Consider the following 22,284-nt stretch of genomic DNA (forward strand, 5'->3'; position numbering starts at 1 on the left):
TTATATTAACAATGCCTTTTCTCCTTTGTAGAATTTCTAATTTCATTTTTGTGTCCATGATGGTTTTAACATATCCCACATCTTTGTGCTTGAGCTTATATTCCTCTTCTTCTGATGTCACACCTTATTTCCCTGAGCTTTAGAATCTCTGCAACCAGTGTATCTTTTATAAGGTTATTGCTTTATTAAGATATTTAATATACGATAATATAGTTGATCACATTTCATCTGTTCTGTGGCAGTGTATTTTGGGTTCATGTTCTTTTTTCTGCCATTTACTTTTGCTGTTCCATTTCTCCTTTTTTTAATTCATTCAATATGTTCTGTGCTGTTTTCTTTTTTTACATTACCCGTCTTTGAATAGGGTGAGTTCTTTATTAACCACTTAGTACTGTAAAAAGCCAGTACTGTATTCCATCCAGCAAGGGTTCTCCTTTTGTCTCAAGGTTTTATCTTTGTCATATTTTTTTAGGTTTTAATTCTCTCTAGCCAACAGAGATCAATACCTATAGTGATGCTCAAAATACAGTCATTTCTGCTGCCAAAACATAACTTTTGGCATATATATGTTTTCTGTGTGATTTCATGTTCATTCTCACCTTCCTCGTTTCTTGAGATTTTCTACAAAACCAGTTCCAGAATACCCTTGGTCTCAGTCCATAAAAACATATTTTTATTCCAAACAAGTTACTGTTGGTTGGGCAACTTGCTTTGGAGAGCTGTACTCTGTTGCTTTGTCTGAGATTATCAGGTTCTTTCAGGACCTTTCTGAATTCCTAGGTGACTCCAAGAGATTTGGCAGCCCTCTGCTACCTTCAACAACTTGGGTTTGAACTACACGTGTCCACTTATACTCTGATATTTTTCAATAGTGAATATTATAGTACTACAAGGTCTGTTATCAGTTGAACCCACGGTTGTGGAGGAATCAGTTACGGAGGACCACCTATAAGTTATACATGGATTAACCTCCATGTTGTTCAAGAATCAACTGTATCATGTTCCATAGATTTCCATAGATATTTCCTGTTTTTGTCTGGGATAGAGTTTTCACTTCCTTTTTACATGCTGCTTGTTGCTTTGAGTGGTGATTTCCAACAAGAGAAGAATGAAGCACTGCCTTTGTGTGCCCAACATGGAATTGGGTGTTTCTGAAGGAAGTGGTTATCGAAAAGAAATATAATAAAGGAAAAGGAATTGTGAAAATACATGCATAAATGGGTAAGTTATATATACAAAGGAAATTTTAAAACATGAGCCTATTTTATATTATATATTCTCGTAATTTGGAAATTTTTTCACAGTATCATTATAGTTTGAGGCAGTATAGAGTATGATGGAACATGGATTTTTAATATCGGGTAACCTTTCTTTAAATTCTGCTTTGCTACTTGAGCAAATTAATCTTCTTAAGGCTTTATGTAAAAAGGAAACATGAATAGAGTTTCTCTCACAGCATTGTTTTAAGAAAATTAAGTGACATACTTTATGTAAAGTATATCGCATAGTCCCGTCTTAGCTAGGATTACTTTAACAAAGTGAGTAGCTTAAATAACACAAATTTATTTTCTCACAATTCTGGATTCTGGGAATTTCAAGATGAAGGTACTGGCTGATTCAGTTTTGGTGAAGGCTCTCTTCCTAGCTTGCAGACACCTACCTTCTTGCTGTGTTCTCTCATGGCAGAGAGAAAACACAAACTCTGTGGTGTCTCCCCTTATAAGGGCACTAATTCAGTCAGATTAGGGCTCTACTCTCGTTTAACCTCGATTACTTCCTTATTCCAAGTACAGCCACACTGGGGATTATGGCTTCATGTGAATTGTGTGTGTGGGGGGGCGGGGAATACAGTTTAGTCCATAGCAGTCCTCATTACATTTTTAATACATCAATTATGTCTAGTACACCAAATAGACATATCTTCTTTTACCATTGCTAAGTTTTTATTTTTCATTTGAGGTAGAACTCACAATTGTAATGATTTTAAAGTACAAAATTTATGGGTTTTTGTATATTCACAGTGTATGCAGCTGTCACCACAGTTCTCTTGGGTATTGCACAGAAAAGAGGTAACTTAGCAGGCCTGCCTGCTCTGTTGGAAAGGATGACATAAAAGTTTAGCCCTTGACTAGCATCTGGGAACCCACATTTTTGTAGGTTTTGCCCTACCCTAACTGATAAGAATGCCTTACTGCTCCTAAACTGGTTATACAAGCAATATGTTTTATGCTGGATACCCCTTTTCCTTCTGGGAATCTGGAAATTTGGTATGTGCTGAGCAGAGGCTGCCTACATGACCAGTGCCCCATTAAAACTCTCTGAGGACTGAATCTCAAATGAATCTCCCTGTTAGACAACATTTCATAGGTGTATTCAAGATGAATTGCTTTTGTGTGAGTCAACTTGAGAGAGGAATTTGGAAGCTTGTCCCCGGTTTCCTCTGGTCTTCACTCCATGTGCCTTTTCCCTTTGCTGATTTTGCTCCGTAACCTTTTACACTGTGATGTAATGAATCCTGTCTGTGAGTCCTACTATGTGCTGAGTTCTGTGAGTCCTCCTAGCAGATCATTGAACCTGAGGTGTCTTTGGAGACCTCTGACATAGGTATATATCTAGGAGTGGAATTTCTGGGTCACTTAATTTTTTGAGCAACTGCAGACTATTTTACATAGCAGCTACACCATTTTACATCCCCACCAGCAATATTTGAAGTTTCAAGTTTCTCTACATTTTTGTCAACATTTGATTTTTTCTGTTTTTTTTTTTTTGTTTGTTTAAATATGTATAACACCTACTGGGTGTGAAATGGTACCTCTTTTATTTGTCTTTCCCTAGTGTCCAGTGATGTTGAACATCTTTTTGTGTGCCTATCTGCCATTTGTATATCTTTTTTTGAGAGGTGTCCATTCAAATCCTTTGCCTATTTTTTTAAATTGGTTTCTCTTATCATTGTTAAGTTATACGAGTTTTTATACATATTCTGAATACCAACCTCTTATCAAATATATGATTTGCAAATATTTTCTGATGTTCTGTGGCCCATGATATTTTAAGTGCTTCATAAAGGTTGGCTATAATTATTATGTTTTAATAGTCATACCTTCACATCATCACTAGCCTTTCTTCAGTTTACCAAAATAGCCTCATTTATATTTTCGCCAAAAGCGTGTATTTTCATGGTTATTTTTTCTGACCCTGTAGCTTTTGCTGTATTGATAGCACACTGAATCCCCTATGTGTATTGGCCAAGTATTTCACACATTTCAGTAATTATCTGTGGAAGGCTTATAAATCCCTCGGTTACATGCTGGAAATTTTGCCAAGAGTACAAGCCTTTCAACTGTCAACTGCCAACTCCTGAATTATCTCTGAGGAAATGTTAACAATTGCTCAAATCCTACTTCAGGATGCATTTTGGGTCAAGATTCCGAAAGTTTGGTAATGAATGGTTCCTCCTCATTTGAGGGCAGTTACTACCCAGGCAAAATAGTTGTATTTCACTCAGTCTTTTTCATGAGATTAACTTACACTTTAACCAGTAGTTCACTGTTGATTTCCCGAGGGTACAGAAGACTTCAACGGGAGTTGTACTTTTTGAAATACTTTTTCTTGTTACTTTGTTACTAAAAGAGAACAAATTCTCTCTAATTATTGTTTCCCTACCACTTAAAACATTTTATTTTCAGTTTTGCAACTTCTCAATCCTCTGAAATACCCTAGAGACTTAGCTATAGTTAATATTTTGCTATGAGGTTTGTAATATGATCTAAACATTTTTACTTTGTGTCTTTAAAGTAAGCTTAGACACACGCACACGCACACACGTGCACACACGAGCACATGCACGTACACGCGCATGCACACACACAATGAAATGATAGACCCAGATTGGATCAGGGATTTTAACCTGAAATCCATAGATGGTCTTCAGGGAAGTCTGTCTGGGAACCCCCGAAATTTTATGTAAAAGTTTGTGTAGATATCAGTTCCTCTCTACCTTCTTATCGATATGTTCTGTGACTCAGAAAATGATAAGAACCAGTTACTGGACTAGATGATGCCTTAGGCCTGTCCACATCAGGTTTTTTGTTTTATGTTTTGTTTGTTTGTTTAAGTTACCAAGCATCAACTTGTCGGTGGTGAATAGATGTTTAATGAACAAAGGGAGAAACCTTATCTGTCTTCGTTCATTATTGTATCTTCAGCATGTGGAACAGAGTAGATGCTCAGAAGAAACTCATCGTATGAATGAGTGGATGAATGAATGAATGGAAAGGATTTCTTCTATAGAGTGACCTCTATAGAAGGTCATTAGAAACAGACTTTATAAAGATAAGACTCTATTTTAAAAGCGAATGAAAAGTCAATTTTCATAGAAAATTCAAAAATTGACATTCTTTATTGAATAAGCCTTATCTAGGTCTCTCAAAAGATCTTCCAGAAGCACGAGCTTCTGTTGTAAATAGTACTTGACAAGCAATCAGGATATTTAGTTTTCCACCCTGGTTCTGCTACATACCACCTTATAATCACTGGCAAGTTGTTTCCTTCATTCACTAACTCATTCATTAGAGATGGTTTAGATATCAACAGCATGTCAGAAAGGAAGATAAAGTCTGGGGAACTAAGACCCCATTGACTGAAGTTCCTGTCTTGAAAGAACTTACAGTCAATATGCAAGTAAATAAAGTATCATCATAATCTGGGTAGCTAAGTATCAGAGTGTACAGAATGGGGAGCAGAAGGAAAGGTTGTTTCATTGGTGGGGATGTTTTATTGCCTGCCAAAAATAGACATGTCTCCTGATTTTGTTCCACATCGTACTTTGCTTTTTTTGATGTCGTTGGGATAGAAATGCTGTGACATCAATAGATAGAAACCAATCAGAGGGATTTATATGTCTTTTATTCCCTTTTAAACAGGGACATTGCCCGTATTCTTTTCAGCCCTTTCTGAAGACGACCTTCTTTGATTTAGACAAGTATTCTAAGCCTGAATGTTGGATCATTCATTCAGAAACCTGGGGGAAGATTAAAGATGGGTTGTGTGCAGCTCATACTTGAGTGTTTATCGAACCATCCAGACTACTAATTTGGTTGGGCAGGGGGATAAGAGGAGCAATATGTGCTGACCCACTTTACTACTTTTCTTGAGGCAAAAAAAAATTTATGTCCTTGGCGATTTACATTCAGAAAATTGTTATTGCATCTGGACTGCAGAGGACAGGGTTCATTCTCTCCTTCGTATTTCCAATACTCCCCTCCCCAAATCAGAGACTTGAAACAGGGAATTTGTAGACATTTTGTGTTTCCTTCCTTATGTAGGACTCATTAGGTGCCAGGCACTGTTCTTAGCACTTTAAAAATATTAAGGCACTCAACACTCACAGGTAACCCTATAACATATGTGCTACTGTTTCACAAATGAGGAAGCAGAGGCACAGAATCTAAGCAACTGTTCAAGGTGACCCACAGGTAGAGCTGAGATTTAATCCGGGCAGTATTGTCTGAAGCCCATGCTTTTAATTCCTATACTGTAAGTAACGTACAGATCTTGGCATGTTCTGCATAAGAAAATTGGTCAAGAATTACAGTTTCCTAATTCCATTTGCATCCCTTGAGAGAGAAAAAGAAACATCGTGGTAGTACCGGGGTCCGTCAAGTGGATTTTTTGTGTGTCTTACCTTGTCTGTCTGTAGACTGAGGATATAGCAATAATACCTGCTTTCACTTACACAGTGTAGGTTGGAGAACTGCCAGAAATATGGCAGAGGGAAGCTCTGATAGGTGGTATAGCTGCTACCTCTCCTCCTTGTCTCCTGTTACTGTTCCCTCTGTTCCCGGGCTCCACATACACTGGGGATATGTGTATATATATGTGTGTGGAGGGGTGGAGAGCAGGGAACCGGGGAGTAGGGAGAGAGAAAGTGGGAAAGTGTTTATTACGCTAAGTACCTTCCCACTACCCCAGGAGTTTTGCAGTCACTGCAGTCTTTACCTGCAGTGTTTATCTCCCAGGTACCCTCCGGGTTTGTTTCCTCACTTCCTTCAAGCCTTACATCAGATATCATCTTCTCATAAAGGACTTCACTGGCAGCCCTATATAAAATTGCAGTACTGTACCTGGACTCTGTGCCCCTTCTTTTTACTTCCTGGCAGTAATCAGCTTTCAACACACTGTATAAATTACTTAGGGTCTGCCTCCCCAATCTAGAACATGAGCTCTCTTAGGGCAGTGTGTTGATCTACTTCCCTGTCTATCCTCAGTGTGTTGAATATGGTCTAGCGCATAGTGGGGAATCATTAAATACTTGTTGAATGAGTGAAAGATGATAATCCAGTATCCCGTCAGTTACTTCCTGGTTAGTTGCTATATTGCTTAAGCAAACAGGTATTTTTGTTATAGAGAAGGTCATGGTCACGCACCTCCTCTCTGGTTGCAGGTCTATGGGAAGGAATTTGAGCATCAATTGTCAGTGAAATGAAGCAGACAGGTGGATGACTTATTCAAAGCGCCCAACAATTTAATGGACATGCTTTTTACGTTGTCTTTGGAAAGCGAAGGAAACGTTTTTCCCTCCTTTGATAAGCCTGTGAATTCACGTCAACGGCATTTTTTTTTTTTACTGCCATTTATCCCTTTACAGAAGGAGTTTTTGCTTTGTGTTTGCCCAAATCAGCATGCATGCCACTCTACCTTAAGACAGAATGACATAGAAAAGGCAGAATGGCCAGTAATTAGATGCATATTTTATGCTTGTCGTTTTGAAAGGTTATGAATCCCCTCCTTTACAAAGCTTTCTATAGAGGATACTTTAGGACAAAATATCCTTTCTGTGCATCAATATGCTGGTAATTCCCCGAAAGAACAACTTTGCAATTTGAAAGAATTAGGAACAAGTATAGCATATGATGAATGCATTTATCCTTTCTGCTCTCTATTGAAAAGAAACAGGCTTTCACTTATTTTCTCCTGAAGTTTCAAGACATAAATATTGACAAAATAGATTATCCCCTTCCCTAAGGGATGACTTGGTCATTTTTCTCCACTATATTTCTAGGTAAAAGTGGACTAATTCTACTGTTATCCAAATAGTAAACTGGAGGGAACCTATGGTACTACAAAAAAATTCCACTAGTAATCAGAGAATCAGGATTCTGGTTCGAGCTCCATCACTGAGTATCTGTGTGCCCACTTAACCTCTGAAAACCTTCGTTTCCTTGCCTCGAAAAAGGAGTTGGATTAAAAGTCTGAAACCATTCACATTTAATGATACCATTCTTACTCAACATATCAGAATCTCCTTTGTTGTTTGTTGGGGGTAACATACAGAGGGCAGTTGCCACTGTATATCATAGTGCCGCTGAGTACTGGGCTCTAAGAAGAAGAAACCAGGTTCAGATCCCTGTTTTGACACCCATTATAAGGGTGGGTTATCTCCAGGCCTCTCTCTCTCCGTCAGCAAGTGAGGAGAAGCATAGGACCTGTCAGTAGGGTTGTTGTAGCCTGAGACAAGGCCTACTTAGTATTTTTATTCAGCACAGAGCCTGGCCTTATTATGATGGAGAGTTGTTATTTTCATTATTCAGCGTGTCTCTAAATAGGAGGCACACGTGTTACCTTTTGAAGAAGGGAAGGTAGAAGTTGACTTGTGATTTCCTAAGCATCTTTTTGCCAAAGCGGAGCCCATCTCTGCCTAAATTGAGTGGTTGCGGTTGTGTTTATCCTTCTCTAGCAGGACTTGTGGATTCAGTCAGTGAGGGAGGTAAAACCTAAGTCTGATTTGGGTTTCCTTACCAACTTTCAATTAACATACCCACGTCCCACCAGGAAGGCTCATGCCTGGAGCCCACTGCCTGCCATGAACTAAATCTTATTTTTTTTCTCCTCCCCAACTTCATCAGGGACACAATGACAGCCTTGTTTCCTAAGCAACGATATGCAAAATCACTAAAGTACCTACACACCAGAAAGAGAAGCATATGAAATTCAGCTTTAGTGGATCTTTCCTTTTGAAATATATTGTTAGACTTTTGCTTGAACAGGTCTCAGATTGCTCCCTTTCACGCTTCCCAGTGCATGTACGTGTGTGTGTGTATATATACTGACACATTCACTGTGTGCCAAATAGAAAACCTGAAACATTTAAGGAAAGACAGACATGGGATACCTCAGCTGCTGAAGAGACAGGTGCAAAGGTTCATTAATATTCCTTGAAAAGCCACGGTGCATGTAACATGAAAGTACTGCCTGCAGGCGTTCTGTGTTCAGGCATCTTAATGTCAGGGAAGGCAGTGGGGAACTTAGGGTGTCATTGAGGAGATAATAACACCAGCAGTTCACCCCAGAAGGGCTTAAAGCAGATGGTCTCCAAGGAAGTGTGAAATTATGACTGAGGGCAGAAAAGACAACCTCAACCCTTTGGCTGTAGTTTTTTTCATTGAGAAGGAGGGTACTTTGGCTGTGGGAGGCTTGGAGAGAGAGCTGGGGAAACTGCAGAAGCTTGGACAAATCTGGATGATAATATTCTTAATACATGATAAGGAAAGCATCAGGAGCCAAAGCAGGTCTGGTATAATCACTGACACCTCCTATTGCACCGAAGAATTTATTCCTGTTATCATGTAGGTTGGGAGATCCTCCACTCACCCAGGGCATAAAAGAGAGGCATTTCCAGCATTTGATTTGAGAGCTACACAAATGAAAGAGCTCTCTTTCGTTGGTTACCAGCTGTAGCAGCCACCTGGTGCTTGAAACAGTCTGCTAGGGTTGCTGGTGTGCCCCCCATTTTTCTTTCTTAAATGGTGACTCATGATTGTAGAACACATGCATCTGAATAACCTGACATGCAGGATTCAGATGCATATACCTGTGCCCCACTTCCAAATCTATCTAATCAGAATTTGGGGAGAAGAATGTAGTTCTATATTAATTTTTAAGTGTCCCAGGAGTGTCTTTTTGCACCCAAAGAATATAAAGCACATTAGGAGTATTACCACTGTTTTAGGTTAATGATCTTCTGAAAAGGCCCCCATTAAAGTGTATGAATTTCAGCTGGAAGCTAAGACTTTGGGGAATGATTAACATATAGTTATATATATATATTTTTCCAATTAGAAATAGTGTCCTGTGATGGAGAAGGGCATGGGAAAGACCTATTTTGTTGGGGCTCATACATATCCAGAAATCAGAAGAGGCGCAGTTCAAAGGAGGAGACTTCTAGGGTGCTGTTGATCATAGGACTGACCAGGTGAAGGTGGAGGCATAAAAATGAACTTTAGGTCCACAGAGAGAAAATCTTTGCCTGCCAGATTGCCGACAGCCTGTTTGTGTGCATTTTTACATACAAGTGCATGTAGACAATTGTCAAAAGGAAATAGAAAGAAGAGAAAGAAGACCAATAACATGAATTAAACCCATGAATAAACTGATACGTACTTTCTATGAATACAGTTTCAATTAGGGGTCATTTAGCTGCAGCTGATAAAACAACTCAAATTGGCTTAAATAAAGGCAATCGTTTGCTCACATATCTGGGCATCTTAGGAATAAATCTTGCTTTGGACAGAACTGGCTCCAAATCTCGATATCATCAAAGCTCAGTCAGCCTCCATCCTTTGGTTTTGTTTTAGCTTCATTCTTGTTTTTTTGGCATCATTCATTTTTTTTAGGCTGTCTATGTGGGGACCTTTGGAAGCTCCACGCTTCTTGCCACCAAGCAGTTCTAGGCTCTAAAAGGGATTTTTGCCCTAGTAGTTTCATGAAAAGCTCTGGAATAGCATTATTAGCCAAACTTACATCTTACGCATGGGAACCATAATTTAGTCAGGGAAATGGAATATTAACTGGCCAGGCCTGGGTTACCTCCTCCTGACTTGGACAGAGGATTTTAGCCTATCCAGACCACCTACTTTGAGAAAGTGGTTCACCAAAGAAAGGGTGGAGTGCTCTTACCTTAGAGAGGAGAGATGGATTCTGAGCAGGCAAAAGCCATAGATTTTCACTATATACTCATGTCACTAGGGAGACAATAGTAAGTGAATTAGCGACCCAGATATACCAGATATTTAGACTTCTTTAGCCAAAACCAATCAGTTAGTTTTATACTCTTATTTGTTCTCATGAGTCAGTAGTAATATATTTGAATATAAATTAAAGAGCTGTAGTGGAGCACAGAGGTTTTTAGGACAATAAACTGTGTGATAGGGTAATAGTGCATACATCTTATGTTGATACCTTTGCCAAAATCCATAGAATTATACACAACACAAAGAGTGGACCCTATTGTACACTATGAACTTTAGTTAATAATAATGTATCAGGGCTTCCCTGGTGGCGCAGTGGTTGAGAGTCCGCCTGCCGATGCAGGGGACACAGGTTCGTGCCCCAGTCCAGGAAGATCCCACATGCCGCGTAGCGGCTGGGCCCGTGAGCCATGGCTGCTGAGCCTGCGCATCTGGAGCCTGTGCTCCACAACGGGAGAGGCCACAACAGTGAGAGGCCCGCGTACCGCAAAAAAAAATAATAATAATAATGTATCAGTTGGCTCATTTGTTACAACACATGTGCCACACTGAAGCAAGATTTTTTTTTAACATCTTTATTGGAGTATAATTGCTTTACAATGGTGTGTTAGTTTCTGCTGTATAACAAAGTCAATCAGCTATATGTATACATATATCCCCATATCCCCTCCCTCTTGCACCTCCCTCTCAGATGTTAATAATAGGAGAAGCTGTGAGCAGGGGAGAAACGATATATGAGAACATGTACTTTCTGCTCAGTTTGTTCTAAAAATGAAGTCTATTAATTAAAAGTATAAAGTTAGCTCTACTTATCTGATTGTCTGTCAGTCCTTCTAGAATAAACACTCCATGAGGGCAGGGTGGTTGCCATGAGGGCAGGATGGTGTCTTCTTTGCACACTGTATGTCCTCTATATGTAACATTGGAAATGACATATAGTATATAGGCCTGTGAATGCTGATCAGAAACTGGGTCAAAATGTCTGATAATTAAGAATCCTTCTGATTTTAGAAAAGAAATATGGTGCACAAAACATGCCCAGTATTATGTAACATCCCCAGCTGAGTCTGGGTCAGCACTCCATAATCAAACACATTTATAATTCTGTAGCAAAAAAATGTGAATATTCATGCTAAGCTATATATAGCTTCATAGCTTAGGTCATTTTTTGCCTCCAGTTGAGCTGCACAGTATTTGCATTTGTTGAAAAGTCATCTTTCTTTTCATACCTGAGGCTTGACATCAAAATCACCCAATTACTTTTTTTTAATTGAAGTGTAGTTGATTTATAATGTTGTGCCCATCTCTGCTGTACAGCAGTGACTCACTTTTACATATATATACGTTCCTTTTTTTAATACTCGTTTCCATTACGGTTTATCACAGGAGCCTGGATATGGTGCCCTGTGCTATACCGTAGGACCTTGTTGCTTATCCATTCTAAACGTAATAGTTTGTATCTACCAACCCCAAATTCCCAGTTGTTGGTTTTTTTTTTTAAAGGAGTAATGAATCCATTGCCCCTGAAATGGGTCAGAGTTTGAGGTCAAGGTCAGAGTAGGATGTGTCGACACAGCTCCCCTTGCTGTTCTTTTCCACTCCTACAGACCATTCCTCCAGCAAAATAGAATTTCTCTAAGCAGAGCCACTTTTATCTCCTCATGCTTTCTCACGTCCCATCATTTCTAAGCTCTGGCATTACGTACGACTAGGTCCTCATTATGTGTGACATGATGTGTGATAGCAGTGGCATCATTTTGTTAACCAGAGAACAAAGAAAGAGTAGAAGAGTTCACCTCTCGTTTGGATTTTCTTTCACTTTCTGCCTTCAAAACATATACCATCTGTCAGTAGACTTCTCTGTTGCTTGCTGTTTAAAATGCTCATTTGAGGGAGTTAAAATAAGGAAGGTGGGGGCTTCCCTGATGGTGCAGTGGTTAAGAATCCACCTGCCAATGCAGGGGACATGGGTTCGAGCCCTGGTCCAGGAAGAGTCCCACATGCTGCGGAGCACCTAAGCCTGTGTGCCACAACTACTGAGGCTGCGCTCTAGAGCCCATGAGCCACAACTGCGGAGCCTGCACACCACAACTACTGATGCCCATGTGCCTAGAGCCCATGCTCTGCAACAAGAGAAGCCACCACAGTGAGAAGCCCACGCATCACAACGAAGGGTAGCCCCTGCTGGCCACAACTAGAGAAAGCCCATGTGCAGCAGTGAAGACCCAACGCAGCCAAAAAGAATAAAATAAAGATATCTTAAAAAAAATAAATAAATAAGGAAGGTGGAAGCAAGAACGGATGAAAGAAATATGTTATCCTTTAAGTAGGAATGTCTGTCTCCTCTAGTATCTGTTTTGCCTTTGCTCCATTCAACTGAACAACCAGATAGAACCAAATGGAATAATTATTCAATAAAAATGCTGTGTGTAGGCTAATTTCACACATAAGCCCTTGTGTGGGGCCTTTGAACATCCCCTGCTATTTATTTTATAAAGACGAACAACAGTAAATCGTATTTGTAATGATCGTTTGACAGCTGTCCAGTCATTTCTCCGATCAGTAGATTCAATTTTATTCAATTTTAAAGGAATTCTCACACTCTGGAAAATCACTGTTACAGTATTTCATTTGTTTCTGAATTTCCTTAGGTTATTGCCCATACGTTTTGTGAGTAATTTGGATCCACGGAGATGCTGCTGACCTTACAGATTTTTAGCCAAAACGAATTTCCATGATCATTAGAAAAGCTGGAGGAGAAGGCTCACAGCCAGCCAGATACAGTGGGCCCTGTGTGTGCCCTTCTTGGAACATTTGGTTCTCCCCTTTGGGCTTCCCCCTTGAAAAAGCGAAATGTGACCATGACGCTGGAGCACACCCAACAAACCAGCTTAGCGGGACTACCCGTTCCTTGTCCCCCGTGGCATGGCTTTGCTTTGCAATCCAATAAGGCAGCGTTGTTCTCCCTGATTACACACACAGACACACGCACACACCCGCGAACACACACACGCAGCATTTACTCTCTGGATTGGTCAAGGGCTCTGCAGGATGCAGAGTAAAAGACACAACACGGCAAAGCCTCTGTGGTTCGCGTCAGGATGCTTCTGTGCGTGCCGAATGCAACAGTCCACCTGCCCTCCAGATGTGACCCAGATAAAACTCTCATCTAAACCCATGGGCTCATGTTCTGAGCTTATATTTCAAGCCCTTGTTGTTCTGCATTAGGTCTCCTAGAGTTGGCTTCCTGAAATGAGATCGTTGCCATTTCTGCCCAAGACCAGGTGTTTAATCAAACAACCTATTTGATGTTGTAGGAAAATTGACTGTATATCATAGTCCTAGATTCTTGGCTGCTATGGCAGTACTTTCTACCTGCCGTGAGGATGAAGGGCCTAAACAACCCTCAAGTGTGACGCCTGGGAACTCCACAGCAATTACAAGTAGAATTGAATCCGGTATTTTTAGTTTTCTAGGATGAAATCATAGTACTGCATTTTTGTCCTTTCCCAGCAGAGTTGTGTCACTGAGTTTGCAACAGATGAAAACTATTTCCAGCGGAAGAAAAGCACATTGACCAAAGGGCTATGCTTGCAAAACACGACCTTTTACCCCATCCCACATGGTAGCTACGGAGTAATCTAGCACACAAAACTAGCACACACAGAACAAAACTCTGCGGGGTTGTTTTTCTTCATTGGTGTCCTTAATTGGTCTAGGGCTGAAAGTTATCTGTGCTCAATTCGTAATTGAAAGTACTAGTTTTCCAGCTGCAGAATGCACAGTAATGAACAGAGGTGCTGGGTTGGTCTGTCAGGAGCTCAGAAATCTGCCTTTTATCAAGTACCCCCAGGTAAGGGGGTATTGGTGCATGAGGTTACTAGACCACACTTTGAGGAATAATTATTTTGGAGATAGCTTGATTATTTTTTTTATTAAGTTATCTTCTATGAAATATTTACCCTGAATTCATCCCTGCTGTCTAATATGGCTCAGCTGCTAAATGACTTTCCTTCCCATCTCAGTTACCTTTTAGGACTGTTCACAGATCCCTGTTAAAAAAAAAAAAAAATCTATATTTAGCATCAGTGGATTTCTGTAAGCTCTACCTCCCCTCTCACTTGCTCCTTTATGCGTGTTATCTTTTGCTGACCTTTCACTTGGAATCCAGAGTTTGCTCTACTCTTATTCCCTGGGACCTGATACTCAGGCCTCTGTTTTGCTTCCCTGAGTCTACTATCACCTGAGATTCGGCCTTATTTTTCTCTGGTCAGTCTCAGAAAACTTCATGCTGGCCCTATCCATTCCAATTCCTTAGCCCAGTCTGGCTTCTGGTAGCCTAACTGAGCAGCATCCTGCTTGCCTGGGAGAGAACTTCGGGGACATGCAGAAATGGGCCAAATTAATTCAAAGAATAAAATAGAGAGTGAAATCAATGATGTCCCAAAGCTGCAGATAGATTGTGACATCTAGCTATCACTTATTTTATCTGCAGCTTTGGGACATCAGTGATTTCACTCACATCTGGTGGTCCAATGTTGTTTTATTACTGTTTTTCTTAGAGTATTATTTTATTCTTAGGTGAAAATCATTTTTCTTTCTATTACAGATGCAGTACAGTTTTAGTCTGTGATCTGGGAAAATACATTTAGGAATAAATAATCTCTTCTAATCTAAAATTCTGTGATTCTCTGCATCTCTTTCAATAATCTAAAATTTTGAAGAGTAGCCCTGGCACTACAGTTTATTTCTGGGCTGCTTGCAGGAGGATAAAGGAAGAAGTTGGCTGACAAACATTGGTTTTATCTCTCCCCAGAATAGATTCTAAAAAGAGAAGAATCAAATGGGAAACGGAGTTTGAGAATTGCTGGTTGAGAGCAATGTTTTTCAGTAACTTTTAATATTTAAATTAAAAGTTATTTAACTTTTTATTAACTTTTACATTTAAATTAAATTTATTTAAATTAATATTTGAGCAAAAGGGGAGAAAGGTTTAGAGTACCCTGATCTTTAACCTAAATAAGTTTCTGGTCATGAAATCTCTACTGTTTTCTGAAGATCCAAACATTCCCCACTCTTCATTGAAGCATGAAAGCAGGGTTTCTTTAACATAGATTCTCTCTTCTCTTTTAAACTATCCCTGAATAAAAATTGGAGAGCTTCTGTGGGATAGAGTTTAGGGATCATGGGTGGTGGGGCTAGAGGTAACCTAGCGACCGATTGGCAGTTAGCTGTCAAGGAGGGGAGAACCGAGAAAATCAGGATGTACCAGTATCGGCATTTGCACTAAATCCCCCAAGCTGGGGCTGAGATCAGTGGTCTGGAATCTATGAGATTCTATCTGGGTTTCTGACCACCTGGCTGCTTCCCCCATCCTTCTTCTTAACCATGATTTTTGAGACTTCCCGGAAGTATGAAAGATCCTTACCTTCTCCTTTCCTGAGAGATCCCTAAAAACAATGTGAGCCCATTTCCCTAATTTCTCCAAGGCAGGGGAGCACCGCCGTGACTTTTCACCCTATTGGTAATCCCAAAGTAAAAACATCAATCTGAACAGCCTGTCATTTAAATAAGATGAGATTCATTACATATAAATAAAGGGTGGGTATAGCAGGAATGTTGTATGTATCAAGTGAGGGTAAGATTTTACTACAGGGAAGTGGACTAGTGGGTCTCCCTGAGGATGCCTCTTCTTTGTCAACGGGGTGCAGCCCTGGGGGTTCTCACAATTAGCTTCTTGAGTTCAACTATGAGTGTTCTAAGGGTTATTTTATACAGCTTTAGTCCCAGAGTTTGACAAGTCCACCCATTTTCTTTGTGTGCGTCAGTTTTATAGTTTTCTGTTCCTGGCTTCTTACCTCTCAACTATTAGTCCAAACATGTGCTAAAATTCCTTCTCTAAATGTTTTCAAACAAGAATTTGTTGGTTAAACTTTGCTTAAGAGAGAAAGTCTAAGGGTGGGTGTAAAGCCAGTGTTGGCTGGTGTTCTGCTGTCAGGAAATGGAGAGCTAGGATCAGAAGGGTCTGTGTTAGTACTTCTCAAATTTCAGTGTACAAAAGAATCCCTCAGAGAACCAGGTTAAAAGGCAGATTCATGGACCCCAGATTTTTCTGGTGTAGTCAGTCTGGACTGGGGTTTAAAAAAATAAGTATGCCGTAATTACAATGCAGGTGGTCCACAGACCAACATTGAGGTGTATTGGCTTATTAATCCTTTCCTCTGTTGCTTTCTGAGATGCTCCTTTACCTCACAGGCTGAAAAATCACGGCCACTCCACTAGTTACATAGGACAACTTACTGTGATAAAGGGAAGGGTGAAGTTAATCTTCTCAGCTTTGAAAATAGCACATGCAAAGTGTTTTGTGTATACCTTCAAGCCACTGGAAAGTCACTCTGTGGCTCCTACACACGGATAGAACAGACTTAGTGGTGTCATGCTCCGTGTTGCATTTGAGAATGTCACTCTCAGGGCTGTTTAACCCAGGCACCTCAAGGTTTGGGGGAAATAAAGCAACTCTTTAACTCATTTTTCTTAAAATATTGGTAACCCTGGTCTTAAAGGTATTAAAGTTAGGATATCTGTTTTCTACACCTGGATAGCAACTTTCTAAAATCTCTCCCTCCATCTTTGTGAAACCAAATAGTTCATGCTTGAAAGGCTGTGGATTTCCTTAGATGAGAACTGAAATGCTAGTCCCTTTATGCTAATGTTAATTTCTAGGCAGTGAGCTTGGTTAACCAAGAGAAAATAAAAACTTCAGATGAAATGTGTCAATTATAGCAAATGCAAAGCATCATTATTATGAATTCTTGTTACAAAATACACAGAAAAATATCCTTTTTGTTATTTAAATACGGCATGGATACATTGAGAAATAGTACAGATGTTAATCCAAAGTCTCTCAGCTGCATCCTGGATAATCATTATTATGTTTTATTCTTATTTGGAATTACTAGTAACAGACCGTGTATTTCTGTATGAAATTCAAATCAGAGAACACCAATGAACTGAGATGGTTGATATTATATATATATATATATATATATATATATACACACACACACACACACACACATAATTTTGGAATTGAGACAACAATAGAAATATATTTCTCTCTTAAAGAAAAATCTGCCAAACTTGCTGCTGTGTTAGTGATCTTGATGAGTAATGTTTGTCACTTAACTAAATATGCTAAAAATTCACCTAATTCTTCAAGGTTGAATTGAGCTAACTGATGACCAGTATCTAAATTTGTTTTGAAAATAACTGTCATTGAAAATCTGAAACGTAAATATGCAGATTTTGAAATATCTAGCTTTAAATGACCAGTGTTTAAAAAAATACTTTTGTGTACTTTTACTCCGTGCTTTACTCCGTGTGTTCTTTGGTAAATCCTGTTTTCTTTGTTTAACTCCTTCATTAGCCTGAGATTGTATACATGGACTGAGGAGAGAGGGTGGTGGTGGTAATATAATTCATGACATCTTTGAATGCAAATATCATGTGTATGTGCATGTGCGTTTATGGGAAAGTTTTCATGGCTTCTTTTTCACCCTTAACCGATGTAGAACCACTGAGTGAGTCCAACGCTGTTATTTTATAGATGAGAAAATTGGGGCATAGAGAGACTAGGTGATTCTCCATAGGTCATGGAGTTAGTAGCTGACACAAGGCGTTGAATCTCAGTTCCTAGTCTTTCTGAACCCAAATCCTGCTTATTCTCTCAACAAGGTCATTGGCTGTCCCCATTCCTCTAAAATTCTGTTTGATTTTCTTGTGTCCTTAATTTTTCTTCTATCCCAACCTGAACATGCAGAGTTTTTAAAGCCTGGATCAGCTCCGTGGTGCTTTGTGACCACCTGGAGGGGTGGGATAGGGAGGGTGGGAGGGAGGGAGATGCAAGAGGGAAGAGATATGGGAACATATGTATATGTATAACTGATTCACTTCGTTATAAAGCAGAAACTAACACACCATTGAAAAGCAATTATACTCCAATAAAGATGTAAAAAAAAAAAAAAAAAAACTTAAATTACTTTACCATGTTTCACCTAGATCCCCAAATTGGCTTTCTTCTTTTTCCTCAGTCCTGATTCACCTGAATGAGTTCAGTCTCATCCTATCACCTATCAACAGAAAACTGGTTTTGAAGGTTTTCCAGGATAGCAGTTAAAATTCACAGCCATCAGAATAATCCATATAAGGGGAGAATGGATTGTCAGCTACAGGGTGCTACTTAGTATCACTTTACATCATAGACCCTGGCCCTCTGTCTCAGAATTTGTTAGGCAGTGCCTAAATCAGCTGACTGAATACATTAAAAAGTGAAAAAATACCTCAGTTAGAACAAATCCTTATTGACCATCTTTGATGTATAAGCTACTGTAGTTAGTACTACAAGACATGCAAAAACGGGTAAGATAGAGGCATGCTCTCGAGCTTACAGTCCAAAGAAGGGGAAAGAAAGGCACAAATGCATTTAATAGAAAAAGACGTGTCCACAGAGAAATATGGATATAATTTATGAATCACGTGGTTAAAGGAAGACCTGAGGGTCTAGAAAAGCCTTCTAGGAAAAAAGGGACTCGATTGTAAAGAATGAAAACCACCTTCGTGGTATGGGTGGTGAGGGGCCTTTTGACCAATATTTATTATGTGTTTACTATAGAAGCATATGTACTCTACACTGCTCCTTCAAATCTAGTTTGTGGACTATTCCATTCTTTGAGCTTTGTTGCTGCTCCATGACAAAGTAAGTTTTATGCATTTAGTTTCTGTTACTGAGAGAAGGAATTTAGAAACTCATACCTCTTTGAACTTGGTATAGACCAGTCTGGTTATTACTGAACTCATGTGCTTAGTCAATCCCAGCTGTGTGATACTTACACAAGTATCCATCTGTGGGTCCATAACAGGTTGAAAAAAGCCAAACTGTTAATTTACCACACATAATTTGAGAATCATTAACTCTAGGTTATTCTTTATTTACCTGCATATCCAATTTAAGAAAGTTTTGTACATATTTTAGCAGTACACTGCTGCTTCTCCTTATTAATGTATTTACGAAATCATCATTGCTTGCTTCCAACTATAGTATCCCATTACAGAGCAGAGACATTCTAACTTTGTGACATTAGACAGTCTTCCAGGATGACAGCAGCACAAAAGGCACGTAGGAGGCACAAAATGTGAACAAAGTAAAAGGCCGGGCTAAAGACAGGTGGAACAATAAGAAGTGGAAGAGAGAAAAGGGAATGCCAAGCCGTTCGGTGTCTGGAAGTTGTTGGTAAAAATAAGTCATCGATATGAAATAGGAGAGTCCATATCTCCACTTCATAATTCCAAAGATTATTCTTCAATGGGAAATTTCATCCAGAGGCTGGAACGAATCTGTTGTGTATTACTATTTTTTTTTGTTAGTTTACCTCTTTTATTTTCATTTTGTTGTTTTTTCCTGTCATTGTCCCTATTTGGAAGATGTTCATTTTTGGACATTTTCTCTTCTTATTTCAGATGACTACACACTGCATGGCCCAATTTTCATTCAAGAACCAAATCATTTAATGTTCCCTTTGGACTCTGAGGAGAAAAAAGTGAAGCTCACTTGTGAAGTTAAAGGGAATCCAAAACCTCATATCAGGTTTGTTAACTTAAAAGCATGTGTTCTCACGCATATACTTTCTGTTATTAAACAACAAATACTTATGGAGTGCTGATTACATAAAGAGCTTTTAGATAGGCATCGTTGGATATCCTGAGATGCTCAAGAGATGCTCGTGCTCATGAAAGGTTTAGTACCCAGCTTCTGTTTCTGGCAGTACCAGGAATTAAATATCCTGATTGACTATCTCACTGAAAGCCTTAACATTACTTAACAACATATTTTTTTAAAACACCTTTTTAAAAATGCATCAATAAACTGGCAGGAAAGAAAGAAATACTTAGTAAGTGGGTTTTGAACCCAGAGCAGAAAACTGAACAGTGAAAGCAATTTTCACCTTGAAGAACTATGTGAACTGCAGCTTTGGATTTTGCAGTTTCACAGGGGACTGGGGTCACAAGACAAAGCCTAGACTCAGCCAGAAGGAGAGTCTAACATGCGAACACCTTCCAGAATAGACCCGGGACCCAAGGGCTACATTCTTAGAGTGAATGTAATAAGAAGTAACCTTGCCTCCCAAAGGACTTAAAAGCAAAAGTAATTGCCTGTTTCAAACCTTCGTGTTAAGTGGGTTTAATAACAGATGAGACGCAGCTGAAAGGAGAATTAGTAAAGTGCAAGATATATCTGAAGAAATCGTCTAAAAGCAGCAGAAATGGATAAAGAGGTGTTCCTCTTTATCCAAATATGAGAGAGACAGAGAAAAAAGAGATTAAGAGAAAACGTTTACACATATCTAATCAGAGTTCCATAAGGAAAGGAAAAAAAAAAATGAGACAGAGGCAATATTTAAAGAAAGGCTAAGAATTTCCCAAAGCTAATTAAACATTCAAAGCCACAGACTAAGTAAGCCCAGTGAATTTCAAGCAGTGCAAATAAAAGTAAAGCCCTGTCTAGAATTATCATGGAGAAACAGCAAAACACCAACCCTAAGACATGATCATAAAAGTAGGCCAAAGTTGTAATACAGCTAACCTTCAAAGAGATGACAATTAAACCAACAGCTGACTTCTCGATAGCAACAAAAACATCAAGACAGAAGACAGAATCTTCAATATGCTGAGAGAAATTAGCTGTCAAATTTTTTTATGGCAGAAGTACTTTTTAAAAAGGAGAAGAAAGTAAATGTGTTTTCAGACAGACAGAAACTGAAGTTTGACTCCAGCAGATCCTTACTAAAGAAAATGCTGAAAGATATACTTTAAGCAGAATAAAAATGATCCCAGGTATACTGTCTTAGATATAAGAAAGAATGATAAGTAACACAAATGGTAAAGGTTAATATTTCCACGTAAAAATCAATTGCACTAAACAATAAAAATAATAAAAACAATACTGTATTGTGAAGATTAAAAAAGAAAAGTTAAAAGTCATGACAATATTAGAAATAAATTGAGAAGATATATACTGCACAGTGGATTATCCATGTGTTTAAAAAAAATGGAATGAAGTTAGATCCCTACCTCACAGGGTACACAAAGATCAAATCCAAGTGAATAGAAGACCAACATGGGAAATTTACAAAACTTTTAAAAGGAAATAGGCATACATATTTATGACTTTGGAGGGAAGAAAAAACTTTTCAATAATGACAAATAAGCACAAATCATAGAAGAAAATATTTAACTTCACTAAAATTAAGAATTTCTGTTTAGCAGAATATACTGGGATGGGTAAAATTATAAGCTTCCAACTGGGAGAAGATATGTTTAATACATATTATTTGCAAAGGATTAATATGTAAACTATTTAAAGAATTTCCACAAATCAAAAAGTAAAAAACAAGTAACCTAATAAAAACATTTCCAAAAGACTTGATCAGATACTTCTTAGAAAAGAATATCAAATATCCATTAATCATATAAAGAGATTATCAGTGTATATTAAAATATACAAATTAAAACTAAAATGACACAGTCTTTCAAACCCACCAAATTGACAGAAATTTAGAAGAGCAAATTTAACGTAATATAAATAACATACATAAATATAACCTGGCATATTCATACACGGTAACCCCATGCAACAGTAAAAATGAATGAATTATAGCTACAAAAACATGATGGGTCACAGGAACGTAACTTTGAGTAGACAAAGCAAGTCATAGAAGAATGCAAAGTTTATAATCCCGTATTTACTAAGTTCAAAGGTAGTAAGATGGAGTAGTTGTTTAAGGATACTAACATACATGATAAAATCATAAAATCAAAGGAATGAAAAAGCCAAAATTCAAGATTATAATCAACCATTGAGATAAGAGTGATTGGAAACAAAATGGAAATAGGAGACTTCAAGAGTAATAATATTCCTTTTCTTAAACACAGATCTTTATTGTCTTGGGATCCTTTATATAATTTACATACATATTATAAATATTATTTTACCTCTATTCAGATTTAATTGATGAAAACCTTAAGCTAATAACCAATATGTAGTGGTATATAAAGACCAAAAGAGTATATGGCACATGTGTCATAGTTTAGGGGAGGAAGAAATTGGAGTCACCCGGGGGGGGCACAGAAGTGGAATTTGAACTGAGGTAGGTATTGATAGTTTTCAAATTGGCAGAGGGCAAGGGACATCCCATACAGGATG

General features: G+C 38.6%; 1 protein-coding gene across 1 annotated transcript in view; it reads left to right on the forward strand.

Moving 5' to 3' along the window:
- The window catches only part of CNTN4 (contactin 4), a 496,981-nt gene that overhangs the window by 148,498 nt on the left and 326,199 nt on the right, over positions 1–22,284 (forward strand). Inside the window, exon 2 of the mRNA XM_027121429.1 lies at positions 19,542–19,668. Coding sequence (XP_026977230.1) covers positions 19,542–19,668 — 127 coding nt within the window. The remainder of the gene's footprint in view (positions 1–19,541; positions 19,669–22,284) is intronic.

The sequence above is a fragment of the Aethalodelphis obliquidens genome, unplaced genomic scaffold, assembly GCF_003676395.1.
Source record: "Aethalodelphis obliquidens isolate GAN/ISIS:26980383/991018 unplaced genomic scaffold, ASM367639v1 scaffold22, whole genome shotgun sequence".
Lineage (NCBI taxonomy): Eukaryota > Metazoa > Chordata > Mammalia > Artiodactyla > Delphinidae > Aethalodelphis > Aethalodelphis obliquidens.